Below are 17,274 nucleotides of genomic sequence, written 5' to 3' on the forward strand. Positions count from 1 at the left end.
ATTTTCTCTTTCAGCTATAAAAGTCTCACATAGATGCGTGCTAATTTTGGCTAAGATTATTACCAAGGAACAACTTCTGATGGGAAAATTCTAATCCCAATATGATGACTTCTGGCTCTAAAAAAACAACATGGTGGCAGCTAAATTACTATGTTGTGGCTTGAAAATGCAAAACGCAGAAATCAATGGGTCACTTTGCTACAGTCTATGATTATTACTAGACAAATAAACATGACACAGACACACTTTGACTTGGTGGCGTCTCTAGAGGAAAAGTTACAGGATCACCATAGTCAGACCACAGTGATCTGAGCCATTGATCCCAGTATGGTCACCAGTTTATCATTATCATGGCATCGTGCTTATTTACTTGGAGGGGGAGACAACTTCAAAGCAGAACCTCCTCTCGATGTCCTCGCATGGTTTAACAGAGCATAGCCGGAGGTCCTCCACTACCACCGTCAGAGAATCCTGCAAACACAAAAACATCTTCTCATTCCTGATATCATCAACACAGAAAACAGCCATTTTCCTTCTAGAATATACATTTTTCCTGACCAGCTGTTGGCTCCCCCTGAGGGTACACTGAGACCCGAGAGGTTAAGCATTCAGGCTAAAACAGACAGAGCAGTTTTTATTTTATGTTTATTAATCTCTGACCTGCTTAACATGCATAATTCAATGTAGATCACCATAAACAGCACTACTAAATTCTCACAAGCCACATCATCCCTAAAGAAAGCTGACATGGACTAAAGTGGACTTACCTTGAGCTTCTTCTGATAGACCAGCTGACTGTTTTGTATGGAGAACCACCGTCTAGACAGAGGGAGAGAAATAAAAACATTTGAAATGGGATGCATCACATCATCACAACCTTTTTAAGGTATTTTACTCTTTATTAGTAGTATTATAAAGTTTCTAAAGTAGGTCACCTCCTCTGTTTTTTGGATTATGTTTGGAATAACTGACTAAAATCACGGAGCCAAACAAATCTCCTGTTTTATAAAGAGATTCTCTAAGCCTTAAGAGATACAGGACCTTGACATATGGTTAAAAGCTCTGATCCCAGAGAACAAACCTTTGAGCTTCGGCTGGCTCCATCAAAGTTTGGTTGGCTGCTCTAACATATTCATCCCTCTATATTAATAAAATCTTAATAACACCATGAATTCACCTTTAACAGCTTCTGTCTCTCCTAATCTATCCTTTGCTTAGGAGAAAGAGTCAAGCAAGCCTCCAGCAGGTCCTGGTGATGTATTGACGTCACAGTTTGCGTGATTAATGCATTATGCATAGCATGAGCTAGAACTGGTCCCCACTGAGGACTCGGTTAAATGCAGAGAACACATTTCCCTACATTAATAAAAGATAACATAAAACATTTACCATGTATTTATTTACAAATGTATTAACTATGACTATGCATCTAGTCTAGAATAATTTTTTTGTTCCTTCTGCTTCAGGTTTTGCATTAAGAAACTCTTTAATGGCCCATCTATGTTAAAGGAAGGTAATAAAAATGTATCTTCAAGGCTCTTTCTGACTGGAAATTCAAGATTTTATCCTCTTTAATTGAATCTGAGATTTTACTTTATAAAGACAATTCATTATATTTTCTAAATTATGTAATTAAAATGAACTACTAATAAATTCTAGTCCTATTAGTAAATAGGAATTTTCTTTATTTCTACTTAACCTTTTTCCTTCATGTAGTTCCTGCCTATTATGAAGTATTCTATTGAGCAATATATACTGAGCCTGCTTATTAATGCCATTTGTTTGGTTGTGTTTATTGTTTCGTCCATAACTACTCGTTTTTAAGATATTTTCCTAACTATTTTCTTTACTCGTCATTTCACCAAATTATTACTAGTACTTTCGATAAGTTTGTCATTTTTGTGACTTAAAATATTCCCTTTAAAACTTCACTCGGTTTTCAGAGTACCGGGGTTACCCTGGTAACCAAACTTTTCTTTATTGCGTGACATATTGTATAATGAAAGTAAAACTGCTTTGTCAGATCTCTTTGAAAAGGAGATGAGGCTTACGTAGCATAAATGTTTGTGTGGATTTTTGTAGTTACCTGTTCCAGGTCTTAAACGCATTGCTGGCCCTCTTGAACAGGTAGCCCTCCATCACCACACCATTAGGAGCATCCACGTTAAACTCCACCTTCGATTCGTCATAGGAAAAGTCCTGAAGGAGAAGAAGGGCAAAATAAATCCTGTCTGTCACAGATGGAAGCCAAAGGCCTATTTACTGCTGGCAGGGTGTCGTTTTAACCTGTTAATGGCCAAATGAGGAAAACCAAAAATTTTTCTGTAGTGAAGAGGCTGCATCTGAGGTATTCCTCAAATACCAGCATACATACTGTATATAAACCATCTGAATCATCATAACTCGTGTGATGTAGAAATGGTCACATGTGAAGCTGCATGCCTACTAACTCTGTGGCACATTGGGAACAGATGTGACTGTGATGCAGATTATTACATAAACACAGTGATTCATGTGAAATTCGCCTTCAGCCTCTTTCATGACTGCCTTTACTGCTGGCCAATGGAAGACAAAAGCAAGCAGGTATGCAGGGGTGAAGGCCAAGTCGAGGCCCTGAAGGGTTGCAGGAAGAAATCATTTAAACTTCAGTGTTTTGGTAACCTACATTCTTAAAAGTAATTTCATATGCAGCAGGACAGAATATTAACTTATCCAGTATTAAATTTCAGCTTTGCATGCATGCAGCCCGGAGAAAATAGCAGACCTAAGCGTCCCAGCAGAGCGGGTTTTAGGCTGTTTCTTGTTCAAATGTAGAGAACACATGAGCGTTTCTGCTGACGCGACCCTTCAAACTACTCTGCTGTTTCATAACAATGGGGGATATGCACACCATTAGCTTCTTGCTGCTTGTTTAAATAATAGAACAACTTGCTGCATTACACACGTCCCCGTTTTGAATATATACACATGAATGAATTCCAGAGCAGAGACAGGGACTTTGAGCGGAGTAACCAACAACTCATGGAGGCTCATAGGAAACAAAAAACAAACAAATGCACTTGAAAACTTAAAAATGAGTCATTTATAATCATTTTGTACGCACCTCCTGCCTAAGCTTCAACAAACAGTAGACATAAAATCTGTCCAACTCCCAAAACTTTCAAAAAGGACTGTACATAAGAAGGAGTCCTTCAAAATCTTTCAAACTCAAATCTGTTGCTTTCCGTTTGCAATTAAAGTAAAAACTTTTACTACTTTTAGTATTATCTAACATACTTAGTTATATTATATTTACAGGATAACAGTTTTCCACAAGAAAAAGGGAAGTTAGACATCCTTCGATGTAATTTTCAACGATAGTTACAATTACATGACAATTCAGAGTGGACAGTGACACCCCAGAACCCCCCTTTTAGCCCAGCCCATGCACAGACAGAGAACACTACAGGCATTGATATCACGGAGTCACAGTCTGCTGCAACCAGTCAACACAAATCTCGGCTAGCACCTGAGGAAACTATCACATCAGCAACTCTTTAATATGAAAAACTCATCATGTTATTTCTTTCCACATCCTCCACCACTTCTCCAAGTTTAATGAAATATAGTCAGGTAGACTTACAGTAACTTTATTAAACAAAAACAGCAATGAAACATAGCAAACATACCTTTGATTAGGCTTCCAATCAACAACACATGCCAGAAACCAAAATGAGATGACAAAATAAACCTGCTACAAATGGATGATGCAAAATTCCCACGCAAATCCACAGTTCAAAGTTTGCATGAATTTGAGCTTTTTCTGCATGACTGCATTTTCCTGTGTCCATTGCTCTTAACATTAATACGCATGTACGCATGTGTTACTGAGCATTATGACAGAGTTTAATCGGAGACTGTGCCAAGAGACAGCTATGTTAGAGAATAAGTAAGCTAGAGATAAAGGGAGAAAGCGACAGGATGTTATAGCACAAAGCATTTACCAGCACTGCTTCCTTTAAAGTAATAGAAAACAAGAATAAAGATGAATAGTGTGCAAAACCACCCACCAAACTACGGTCGAACCGGCAAAAGATCTTCATTCTCAAACGCTTCAAATGCTCCGATAACATTAAAATGCACAAAAAAAACTTGTAAAACGGCTCCTGAAAAGTGGATTCCTCAGAGTAAAAGCATGTCTGTCTCCGTGCTGCAGCTCTCACGCTTTGTGCTGCTGCAGTCCGATGAGTAATTCCAACACTGACATGTGTGCCTTCCACTACAGCCACCTGCCTGCCACCCTGTGAGCCTCCAGATTATGGCTAATTACCATACAGCTGCCAATGTATCCCTGGCAGGGAGGTGTGGAGGAATTGCGGACTTTGCTATGCTGTCCTGTAGCTGCTCTTGACCCTCCAAAAAAGCAAGTTTCAACTCCCTAAACACACCTCCCTTACTGAAGAGGACCCACTGAGAATCCAACAGGCAGCCAGCCAAGACCCCAAACAAATCCTACAACTGAAGGCTTGATTTACCGGCCACACTGACAGCAGCTCTGCCCACTTAAATCCCTGAAATGTAACTGATAAGCCGGCGAGAAATCAAGTCGACACAGCTTACCTGCACATCGCCGCACGCTGGAGGAAACACTGAACAAGCTCTGCACTCTGCAAGCTTTCAAATCCACAACAAAGATCATCTATTTTTAATGAAGCAACGTCACACAGACCAAAAAAAAAAACCATCAGTGAATTATTAAACAAGCAGCCGGCCTCAAAGTATTACGAGCAAATATGTAAACTGATGTGGAACAGCAGGCAGGAAAAAGAAAAAACAGATGGGAACACTGGATGATGAAAACACAGTGTCCTGATACTTCATCCACCTGCTGCTCCTGTACGCAGGTTGGTGTGCAAACCTAATACACCAAATGGTGAGCCCAGTTGGCTGTAGTGATTACACAGTCATCACTCATCTGCAGCATCCTTCTGTTCTCATTAATACTACAGTCTGACTGCTGTCATACCTGTAAGACATCTGCTTAGCCACTTCCCACTAATCCTCAACCAACCTGCTTGGTTTTTTCTACAAGTTTCCTGAACATCCTTTAAAATACTAAACTGATACTAAACAGTCTCCTGGAACTGATCTGTTATGCCAACATGAAGGAAACAACCACAACAAGACAACAACAAAGAACGGCACTGGTCACACATTAAGGTTAATGCTTTAATTGAACAATGAGCTTTAACAACATCCTCAATAGCAGATGTTGATGGATTAGCAGCTACCTAAATCCCTGACTGGGCTATAAGAAAACTTTCCTGTGGAAATAAAGCTTCTCCCCAAATACCTGGAAATTTGTCTAATGAGGTCTGAGTGTTTGGACATCATCTAATCTGAGAAAGGAGAAAAGTATTTACACAGAGCAGATCTGGGGCACCTATTACTTCAGAAAATGTTAAACGGGACAAAAAAGAATAGCCATTATTGCATTTTTTGCTTGGAATTTTAATAAGCCAATAAGTTAAGAAACAATTCTGTTTTTTTATTTAACAAGCTCTCAAGGAAAATATCATTTAACTGGAGTGACGTAACCAACTTACAGAGGAAAATATTTCATCATTACTAAATCACAAACAACCATGTGGAACACCTCATAATTAAAATAAACTTGGTGATGCATAAGGGGCAGCAGGCAGAACTCCGCTGGTTACCTAAATCTAGGATAGTAGGCAGAGCTTGGACAGGACTTCTCCATTAAACCTGTGGTTAAAAATGAATGGCTCTGGCATTTAGCTATCTGCACTGTGCAATGTGTACCCACACAGCAATAGTGACAGTTCTCAGTTGGAGTACTTTTAACTCCCTTTCTACCCCCCAGTTGCCCCTTTGCCCTGTGTAAGTTTACACAAACCTTATTGCACATGCTCAGTGTGATGAAGAAGAAAAGAGACCAAATGACAAAGTAGGCCAATACTGATCTAAAAGCAGCTGACAGTAAAAGAGGCTGAACATCCTACCCTCAAATCAAATCATCAAATGAGCTTCAGGGAAACTAGACATTAATTATTATAATGTATATAAATGAAATAACCCAGGGAATCAGTAAAAAAAAAATAGAGAAGCTGACTGATTTATATTATACTTTAAAAGCACATTCTGTGGTAAAATGTTAGACCGGTGTCTATTTTAGTACACCACCATGATCTCTCTGCAGAGGCCCATGTAAGAGACAGGTTCTACATAGGCCTTTCAAGCTAACTTCAGTGTTTCTAATTGTTTCGTATAAATGATTCAGGATGCACTTCAGCTTGCCCTCAAGGCTTCAGGAGTCCAACTACAGCTGCAGAAAACTTCAAAGGAGTTTGCCAATGTTCCCTGCTAACACTGTGGGCTAAGCTGCAACCGCCTCCTCTGACACTAAAATAAAGAGGTGCTTGAAGTAGAAAAACAGAATTCACATGGGAAGACAGATGAAGGCATACTCACCTGCATGAGGGTCTGGGAGGAGATGGTGGCATTTGAAACATACAAGAAGAAGAAAAGAGAGGAGAGCATTAGCACCACCAACAGCAGACTGGTTAAAATGAGGATAATAGGCTAATCTTTCAGTTTCAGCGCGCCTCTGATTATCCTCATTACTGGATTTCCATCACTTTAGGAATGAGAAACAAAACACACCTATTGAAATAACAAAATGTTTTCATTCAGTGCGGTTTCAGCTAGTTTATTTACCACTACAGGCCCCTTGGTGATCAATGTTTGATGAAGCTTAGTGTCTAACAGATCAATAACTGGCCCCACATGCTACCCATCCCTTCCCTGTGGGTCTATCCTCAGCCCAGACCACAATGCCTGGAGGCTGACCAGAGCTGACTGACAGATGGTCACTGATCCTGGGGTCCAGACGATCCAGACCCATGCTGAAAATAAGTCTTTGTAAATTATTAAACATGCCTGCCATGCCTAACCTTGTCGATTTTGTTTTTGGGAAAATTATTAGAAAGCCAATAATACTGACAATTTAAAAAAATAAACAAGGTAAGTTATACTCTATTTACTCCAAAAGTTGGAAAATTGAGTGTCACAGCAGACACAATCAACAGAAAAAATTGCAAATTTTTGAGACAATTGAGGATTTTAAAAGGGGAAAAAGCTCAATTTTAGTTACATTAAAAGTTTATAGAAAAATGTAAAAACAAAATTAAACATTTGTGAAGCAAAAATAAATAGTAAATCAAAGAAAATACAATAGCTTAATAAAATAAAGGAAACAAGGCAAATAGTTCAACAAGGTAAAAAAAAAAAATACAGTAACCTCAATTAAAATATGTTAAATATGAGAGCTCACTGAATAAAAAAATAACAATTAAGTAGTATTTAGTAGATACTACTTAATAGGATTGGTATTTTGTTATGAAACCGTAGAGTTTCTGTACATGACATTGTGGGATCGTAGCTAAAATAGTTGTTAGCTAATAATGGTAAACAACACAAAGAATTGACAGCTCTACTTAAAGGTGACAGTGTTTTGACTCTACAATATACTTGTTGCTATGCAACCAATTAAAAATAAAGACTTGATGAGATATAATGTTTAACCTGAAAAACATTTTTATTTAACCTGTGTTAAGGAATAAACCTAAGTTAGTTCAAACTATCACCTGTTAGCATGCTAATGTTAGCTTATTATCACTAGTACTAATAGCAGTTTTTGTTCACTATAGCTAGCTAGTTTATTATTCTTTACTTCTGGTTTCTATTGCACTTTTTCATGACTGCTCAGCTGCAAGTGTTTGCAGACAAGTCCACATCTTCTATACGAACTACAGACCACCGTGGCAATCTGCCTGTGATCAAAACAATCACAGGCAATGTGGCTCAGCACCCTCTGTGTGACAGATCTCACCCATTTACAGCCAGAAGACACCCAGAGGATACAGTGTTGGTAGAGTCAAGTTTTTTTTAGAGTCTTTTTATGGCACCAAAATACAACCCATACAGTCAGCACTTTACATGACTGCTTATAAATCAGCTTATAAAAGTGCTGACAGTTACCATTCACAGCAGACAACAGCAGGATTAATATCTGTTAAAACACTTAAATCTACCTGCTTTAATGCTTTAATCAATGCCTGGAGTTTGTTAGGGGGATTAATCAAACATTTCTCAGCTGCACAAGTCTAATCCTTTTCCAGCCACAACAGATCAACTGGTCCAAGTGGCAGACTGGATCTCAGAGGTGTGATATAGTATCAATGTGACTGGAAAGTCAATTTAATTGTGTATATTTTTCCCTGAGTGAATTTGAAATATTTTATTTCAATTTATTGTATCATAATCAGCTTTTATCTATTTAAATTAGTTCATATTTTACTTTTATTGCATTTAATTTTATTTCACAATATTCCATTACATATTTTCTTATTTATCTCCTTCAAACTATTTTATTTTACTCCTTCTGTTATATGTTTTTGTGGGGGGGTTTTTAATCTGAATTTCATTCATCTTTATATTATTCTGCAAATTTGAGATTTTGTTATAGTTTTTTCATATATGGCATGACAAAAAGGAAAACAGGGAAAAGGGGTAAAAAAAAATCTAATCTCTGGGAAAAATTAATAAGGAAAAGCTGTAAATTTACAAAAGAACGAGTGATACAATTGCTAGGACAAAGGTTAATTTACAGAGACAGGATGAAAAAAAATGGCCAATTTATATGAAAAAAAACCTAACAAATTTGTGAGAAAAGGCTATTTTGCAAATATAAAAGAAAGAAATAGGAAATTATATAACAAAAAAAGGGTTAATTTATGTGTGAAAACAGACAAAATTACCAGGGGGGAAAAAACGTGCAAATTTCTGTAATAAACTGGGAAGAAATAAACTAGCATAACATTTTTTTTTTGAAGAGAGATATTACACGATACAACGTCCCCAGAGAAATGGTGTTGTTATGTTGGCTCAGTGATGAGCACAGATGGCAACATTACAAAGCAGAAGAAACAATTTTAAATGAAAACTCCAATCCAAGACCTTTGACCTGTGACATACTTTCTTTTAAAATCAAACTTAGTTTATTAACTATGTACACGTTCTATTTAATCAATCGAGGGAAAACAAAAAAAGAGGAACTCACCCTCTGCTGAATCGTTGCATGTTTGTGCTCCATTTCCCTCTTCTCCATGGCTGAATCAATCACCAGCTGATCCAACTTAAAAGTCAATTCACACAAAAGAAGAAAAAAATCAGTTGTTTCAGTATTCATTCTGCTGTTAAATAACTAAAATATACTGTAAATCCTGTAAATACAGTCAGAGCTGGGATGATTCAGATTAGCTGACTATAACCGAGCCTTTTCGGGTAACCGAGAGAGTCACTAAATGGAAATTGAAATTATGTAACAGGCTGGTATCAATAGTTAAAATGAGGACCAATCAAACCAGGGTGCCTGAGGAAATGAGTGGTGGTGAGAACAATCACACCTCTCACCTCTGCAGCCAACTTCTTCATGTAGGGGTCGATCTCATCCAGCAGGTTGTAGCCCTGCTGGAACAGCGAGTACTGGGCATTCATAAATGACAGCATCTGTGTAGGAAATGAAAATTAACTTTAAGAAGTGCACAGATCCTTCATGCTTTTTTTGACTATATTAAAAGAATAAAATATCGGCTTACAGCATCTAGGATCTCAAATTTCTTCTTCGCCTGAAGTACATTGATCTGCAGAAAAAACAAAAATGAAGTGTTTATAATTAACAAGGGAGTGGTCATTCACCCCACCCACTGACATTTTGAATTATAAAAATATTTCTTACCATGAATTTGCAAATATGTCTGATTTCATATGTAAATTCTAATTTATATAAATTAATAAAACCCAGAAGATAGACTGCATTAAAACATTATTAGTATTAGTATAAGTATAATATGGTCAAAAATAACACCACTCTCCTTTAAGTCACTCAGGGTTAACATTATCTTTTAGTTGAAGCCCTTAACACTAAATATTATTTGACACAAACTATTAAGTTAACGCCCTCTGGTGGACATTATTATCTATCTATAACATGACCAACAAAAATAAACATCAGCTGGCCCTATGATGGGTTTGTTTCCTTCTCACTGCTGTAACAAACAGCCCTTATGCATCAGTTGGGACACAGAATGCAAAGCCTTTGCATTCTGTGTTCCAACTGATGCAAACCTAAGTGATATTTTGTGCTACGTTTAAGAGGTTACGTCCATATAGAGCACATCGCCCTGCAGCTTTAACCTTTTCCACCTCGAGACACTTAAAGTTAAAACTCAATAGATTAAGATGTCTAAGAGCTGTGAGAGAAAGCTGCCGGCAGACAAACTGAAGAAAGGAAAGAGGGCACGGCCATCACGGCGATCGCTCTGAATCAGTCTCCTTTTGTTCCCGCGGGCAGTCCTGGTAAACGTGTGGGCAAAATAAGCCCATGCTAAATGCGACCAGAGCAAAGCATGCGCCACTCAAGCAGAAGGGCTCTGGCAGACGTCGCTGCAGGCTGACAGGCTACATCATGGTCTAATTGTAATGGCAACAAGAGGCTGTCTCGTGGGGGTGCAAATGAGTCTGAAGGGATTACACTGCTTCTTAAAACTTTACTCTTTTTGGGTAACTGAAACTGAAAATGATGCTCAAAATCAGTGCCTGGGTGTAGTTTTCATGATTTGTTACTCGGTACATTCTTAGATCTTAGTCCAGTGAGAGTATTTAGTACATCTTATATGTTGTCTTTTTTCTTTTTACAGTGTTTTTCTGACCTGTAGCACGTAGTCCAGAGCGAGGTGTCGGTAGCACTTGCGGGTGATGCTCAGCGCGCTAGTGGCTTCTTCGACCTCGTGAGGCTTGTTCCTGGGTGCCTGAGCGTTCTTCACCTGTGCTATTTCCATGTCCTCACGCACCCTGTCAAAGTGCTTTTTTGTCTCCTTGAATTTTCGAACATCCCTGACAAACAAAATAGAACAAAATACAAGTGAGACATTAGCGTTGCAGGTTAACGTTACGTCTGAAAAAACGTGTCTGGGCTGCAAAATGTTGTAGCCTGTTCTATATTTAAACACTTAAGAAAGGTTTTTGGGGGTAACAAGGACATGTAGGCCTTTTAAAGGTTGTGGAGTAATCCTTTTCCCACCTGTATTGAATATTTTATACATCTAAATATCTACAGGGATACTTCAGCAAATTGTAGGTTTACTTACTCTTTCACAAAATTGTGCAGCTGTTGCTTTACAGACCGCTGGGCTTGATCAAACAGGATCTGAAACAGGTCACAAATAAGACATTAGATGAAATTTATAATACTTTTAGACATTGCTAGTTCATTATTATTTATTCTTTGGCTTATGTCACCATAAAGTTATTATCACGGGATTTCATTTTGGTCATGGAAGCTGTGACCAGTAAATTTAACCAGACACTTTAGACAAGAGGACCAGAACCAGCCTGCCAAAGGGAGGGTATACATTCTGGCTTTTTCGCAGTTATCTCATATTCAATTTTACAACAATGATATCACCCATGACCAGCCATACTACCCCAATGTAATTAATATACATATATATAAACTAATAAAAAGCAAAAATATTGACAATTATACAAGGGAACAACTCTGGAAATATTACAGAAAAAAATCCTGGCTAATTTGCGAGAAGAAAACAGGAGGAAATTTACAAGAAAAAAAAATTTTTAGAGAAAAAAAAAAGGTCAAAATTTACTAATGAAATATTTGCAAATTTACAAGAAAACTGTATTTCAATTTTACAGGAAATTCTTTGGCGAATTACAGTCAAAGAAATTTAATATATCAGAAAAAAACTGCCAAAATTTATAAAACAAATCAAATAAGGATAAGTTTATGAGAGCAATGTATATAATAGATAAACTCTTAAAACAGACTATTCAATTAAACAAGAGAAGTACTTTTAGTGATTTACATTTTATCATTATTGCTTTTTATTTCCTACTCTAACATTTCTTTCATCGGGCTGGCTTAGTGTGGAAAACATCTCATTGCTCATCATCATTTTTGTAAATGCATCATTTATAAAATGTGAATGCTATTGTTTATGTGGTCCACAAAGTAAAAAGCGTTCGACAAACCAGTCAGCAGACTAATATTAGAATAACTGTAAATAAATAAGTACATATTGAAAATACCATATGTTGATGCCCAATCAAATTAGTGCAGCAAATGTATATTTATTGTATTGCGTGATGTATGAACTTAGTTCAAATTCAGGATGAAATGTAATGTAGCATTTCTTATTCCAAGTCTTTTGGAAGAAAGCAACAATGTTCCTATTGTGATATGACTTTCAAAGTAACCAGCAGAGGGCGACAAAGCCCAGCTGTTTTCAAAAGATGCTCGTAAATTATGGAAATCAGACATTAATGCCTGTTTGAATGAGTGGAGAGGCAATGATGCTGTGACTCAAACACCCCTGCTCCAACACAATAACATGCTGCCTTCAGTTTGGCGTTTTACATTCGAGATCCCTCCTCTTCCCTTTCATGCTCAGAGAGTACAGTCAGTGTGCAAGAGCTGCTGCTGCTAAATAGGTCACTCGGGCAGAGAGGGAGGGAGTGAGGAAGTAAGCAAGAGGGAGGAGAGGAGGATTCTGGTACAACACAACACTGCAGTCTGCATTCAGCACAGGGTACAAACCAGTCAAACTGCCAAGGCCCACGTGTCCTTACCACAACCGAGCAGTTAGACTGCTTAAAGGGTTTCACCCTCATCCCGCTAGAATAATTGGATACATGCGTTTTGGTATGGATTAGAAGATTTGAGTTTGCCAGGCTGTATAAATAGGCTTATGAGTGTTTTAACTCAGGGATTATAGGCGCGGATGATGGGAAAGACACTCTGCTATTGTTGTTGCTGTAAGCTGTGTATAGAGGGTATATGACAGACTATTAGGGTCAGTGATGGAAAAAAAAAGAAGACATTGTGTTGGTGGTTGTGCAAAAACACAGTTTTTTGTTGTTGGTTTTTTTATCTGTGGCCAATACACCAAAAATGGTCCCATAGTTCCAGCTTTTTCTCTTAAATTACATTTTCTGTTTTAAAAATTTTGCAGGATTTTCATTGATAATTGTACAATTGCCACAGCCAAAATTTGCCATTTTTTTCTTGCAACATTTTTTTCCCTCCTAAATATGTCATTTTAATCTGATAAAAAAAACACGAGTTATCTCATGAATTTGCTGTTTTTTGTCACAAATTTGCCCATTTTGTTGTAAATTAACAACTTTAATCTAAAAAATTAAAAAAAGAATGTCAGAAAGATTCTACAAACTTAACTGTGGGTCAAATGGAAGAGATACTTTTAAATGGATTCTCTTGATGCCTCAAAGAAACGTGTTTGTTTTGATGGTAGCAGCCCACCCATTCGGCACTTTGCTGTAATGCTAGTGAGGCTAGCTGAGTAACCTTTCCTGCTTCTTGGAAAGTAAAATGTTTAAAATGGCACCCTGTTTGGCAGTAAACAGGTCTGATAGTGCATATGTGGTCTGCCTGTTTCCCTGAATGTATTTTAACAAGCTCTCAGAAAAGTGAAAGTGGTAGCTGGAAGTTTGGGCCATCAGGAGCTTTCTCAAACACGTGATGCCTAAAACACGAAAATCAGCAGTGCAGTGGTGTATGGCGGTCATAAACTCTCCAGGGTTGGATTAGTTTAAGCGTCGAGCAGACAGAACTGAGGTGGACTGCGGTTTAGAGCAAACCGCAGTCTTTAAAAGTTGTGGGCTCACCCAGCACACCTCTGTGATGTTTGTGTGCGGCAGGAGAACTGCTGTGAAACTTCCTGGCTTGGGGGGAAGTGCAGCCTGTTGCATTCCGGAGCTATTTTTGTGGCAAGCTGACACCCTTGTTTCACCGGACCAACATGCATCAGGTTGTCACTGCATAATGCAAATGTAATGTAATATGGGGGTCTGGGGACTGGTTATGATTTATGAAAAATGATGGAAATTGTCAGACTGGACTTCAGAGGTTGATTCCTACCTGTCACACTTAAAAAACGGACCCAGTTTTCCGTCACTTCAACTTTAGTTTGAACCTAAAGTCACAGTGTGGAGCTTCAGACTAATAAATACAGAAAATGTGTTTTTTCCATGTTCCCATTTTTGGTTTTTATGTAGTCAGAGATAAGATATTTCTGTTTTGATTGTCTCACATGGCTCCACAGAAACACTGTTTGTGGCCTTAAACTATAGTAAGCATTAGGTAATTTGGAGGGGCAGAAAAAGCTACTAAAGATCAGAAGCACTGTGACAAACCAGCTAACAGCTGGTGGTAGGTAACAGACACTGGCTTGCAAACTAGTTCAATTTACATAAATATTATGTTTTATTTAATTTACATTTTTTTCGATCTAGACTAAGAAAATACTTGGAAAGTGTAGATTTTTAATACAAGTATACGGATGCTTTATCTTTTAAACATCAAATATTGGCCTGCTATACATTAGCATGTAGTTAATATACTAACTGTACAACATCTAATTGCCATCATAACTGTATTAACAAAGCTGGGATACAAAAGACAGAATTACAACTTTTAAAAAGTATTTTTATCCTACATTTCTCATAAGTTTAGTGTTCAACAGAATACTGAATTCTCTTTTTTCATAATCTTAGTCATATATTCAATTTTGTTAATTTTTTCAAATCTTATTTTATTACTGTTATATTATTCTATTACTGTTAGCCCTGAAACAGGCTGGTGCCCTGTCCTGGGTGTATCCACCTCTTGCCCTATGGCAGCTGAGATAGGCCCCAGCCCGCACACGGCCCTGAATTGGATAAGCATAAGAGAATGAATAGATGGATGGATGCCTGTTATATATGACATTTTTACTCACTCACAGGATAAAGCCTTCATTATAGATCTGTGGAACTTTTAACAATGTTTGTTTTTACTGTATTTTTTATTGTAACAACAAAAACTGTATGATTCTATTGTCTATCTATCGTTGCTTAATGGCATCCCACCTGACAGACCAGCCATGTTAATTATGACAGAGTGCCACTTTGTTTTGACTTGAAATCTTCTTAGCAGTTAAATGTTGAGAGCAACAGACATTTCATTTCCATATTTGACAGATAAGCACAAACTGTAGAGTTAATGTCAAACATAAGTAAGTCCAAGAGTATCTGGCACACCTTCAGCATGCTGACATCAGAGCTAAGGAATGAAATGGTTGAAGACACCATTACAAAAGACTACTGTACTGACTATCACTTTTTTAAATCCCTTCGCTGATTCCACCAGCATGTTCAGACAGAATGATGTGATTTAGTCAGTCAAGCAATTATCTCAAGCCCACTCTGTGCACAAGAACACCTTTGTCAAATCGGAGTGGGTAAAAACACACTGTTGTTTTTAGACTTTATCCAGGAAACCATGCATGCTTCGTGTCTCTAGGTTTGGATTTGACTGTGAAACTGCAAGTGCGTTGGGTAACGACTTGTGACTGAGAATACTACAGTTAATCCTCCTTTCTTACGGTCAGCAGAAATTACAAAACCAAAATGCAGCATTTGAGCCCATAAACTCCGAGCTGGGAGCCAAAGGCTGTTGTCCCACATACTTCTATACAACCAGATTACATAAAAATGGATTTAATTAAAGATGTTTTAGGCTGGAAATGCAGGACAAAAAGAAGCACTTATTTGTATGCACTATAGGAATGTTTTTCCTTTTTGGAAATTATTTGGATTGTATATGCCAATGGTTGAAGTGTGATTTGTCCAGGGCACCAATGATCTATCTCCTTGAATGCATTTATAAAGAGAGCACTGATGGTGGGTCTAGTGACTTGTGCCAAACTAATCCTTTTGTTTTGGAAAGAATCTCAAACTCTGATAATAAAACTCCAAAAGGTTGATTCTGTTCATCTGGACGTATCGTTTTCAGTGGGACTACGTCCAGATGAACAGAATCAACCTTTTGGCATTTACTTACCTGGAGGATTGAGTAAGCATCAAGACATTCTGACAATGAAAATTTGGACTGAACAAAAGGACACTGTTGCTTGTGAAAAAAAACATTTGGGAAGGGTCATTTGTAAAAAAAAAAAAAAAAAAAAAAGGGATGGTCAGGGAGCAATCAAACAGGTTTTATGAGTTATTATCTAAAGACAACGGAAAAGCATTTTGTGATGCATGTCTGACAGCATGTATTAGATATTTGGCAAGTGAATATTACCCAGTAAATTACTCTAAAAATTATATTAATCCACATCAGTGTCTTTGAACTTCACTTTTTCTTTTTGTTGTGTTTTAATGTTTTGGATTTAATTCATTTCAAATTCTGAAGTATAAAATTCAGAATCTTCTTTACAAAAGTAAGTTTTTTTTGCAATCACATACATCGCCCCCTGCTGACCTTTAAAGAGGATGCACATTTATGGCACTTTCCAGACCAACACGCTACACCCATTTTTTATACTGTTTAGAGTTTTTTCACATAATTTAAAGCTACAAACAGCAGCTGGTTCCTTCATTCAAAACTCTGGAAACAAGGAAAAACAGCTAAGCTAAGGCACCAGTGAAACAGGCCTAGAGACCAGTCAGTGACCCCTTTATCTAATTACTTTTGTCACTAAGAGGTTACTATGGTTGTCAAAGGTTTACATGGAAGATGCAGACTTGTCCACAAACACTTTCCACAAACTGGTCATGTATAGATTTAAAATGTGCTGGTTGGCACAGCTTTTATTTTGAAGGTGAATGTTATCCATTTCTGGCTTGTAAGTAAGTAAAGTAAGTAAAACTTTAGTTATATAGCACCTTTCAAGATAAAAATCACAAAGTGCTTCACAGAAGCTAAAACCTAAAAATAAAAATCAACCAAAAGCAAGTTTAAAAAGATGAGTTTTTAGCTTGTGGCTTGTGTCTCAACCGTTAACTTTCACTACAGCTGAGGGAGTAAGTGTGGAAGTTCTGCAGAGAAATCGGCGATTTTCATTGGAAAAAACTGCAAGGTGACCACAGCATCTGCTAGCAACCAAAGCAAACACAAAGAGGTTTTTGATGCAGCACCCTCTTAGTGACTGATTTTAACTCGTGCCAACATCGTCCAGTAACTACGCTACGTGAAGTAGCCTTTAAATTATATATCCCTTGTTAATTAATCCACTTTAAATATGATGGTGACACCATTTTCTTTCTTTAACAGGTGAAGACATTAAGACTGTTTCAATTTTTTATGTTTGTGTGCCTTTAAAAACATGAGATGGATCCATGGGATGGATGAAA

At 37.5% G+C, this 17,274-nt stretch overlaps 1 protein-coding gene across 3 annotated transcripts in view; it reads right to left on the minus strand.

Moving 5' to 3' along the window:
- acap3a (ArfGAP with coiled-coil, ankyrin repeat and PH domains 3a) overlaps positions 1–17,274 on the minus strand; it is a 70,173-nt gene that overhangs the window by 12,578 nt on the left and 40,321 nt on the right. For all 3 annotated transcript variants that reach the window (XM_082518918.1, XM_082518917.1, XM_082518919.1), the window contains 9 exons: positions 11,211–11,269; positions 10,773–10,956; positions 9,660–9,704; positions 9,475–9,570; positions 9,122–9,196; positions 6,472–6,483; positions 2,087–2,199; positions 768–819; positions 371–471 (listed from right to left, as the gene is read on the minus strand). In XM_082518918.1, the coding sequence (XP_082375044.1) occupies positions 371–471; positions 768–819; positions 2,087–2,199; positions 6,472–6,483; positions 9,122–9,196; positions 9,475–9,570; positions 9,660–9,704; positions 10,773–10,956; positions 11,211–11,269 (737 nt within the window). The remainder of the gene's footprint in view (positions 1–370; positions 472–767; positions 820–2,086; positions 2,200–6,471; positions 6,484–9,121; positions 9,197–9,474; positions 9,571–9,659; positions 9,705–10,772; positions 10,957–11,210; positions 11,270–17,274) is intronic.

The sequence above is a fragment of the Aulonocara stuartgranti genome, assembly GCF_965226115.1.
Source record: "Aulonocara stuartgranti genome assembly, chromosome: 20".
NCBI lineage: Eukaryota > Metazoa > Chordata > Actinopteri > Cichliformes > Cichlidae > Aulonocara > Aulonocara stuartgranti.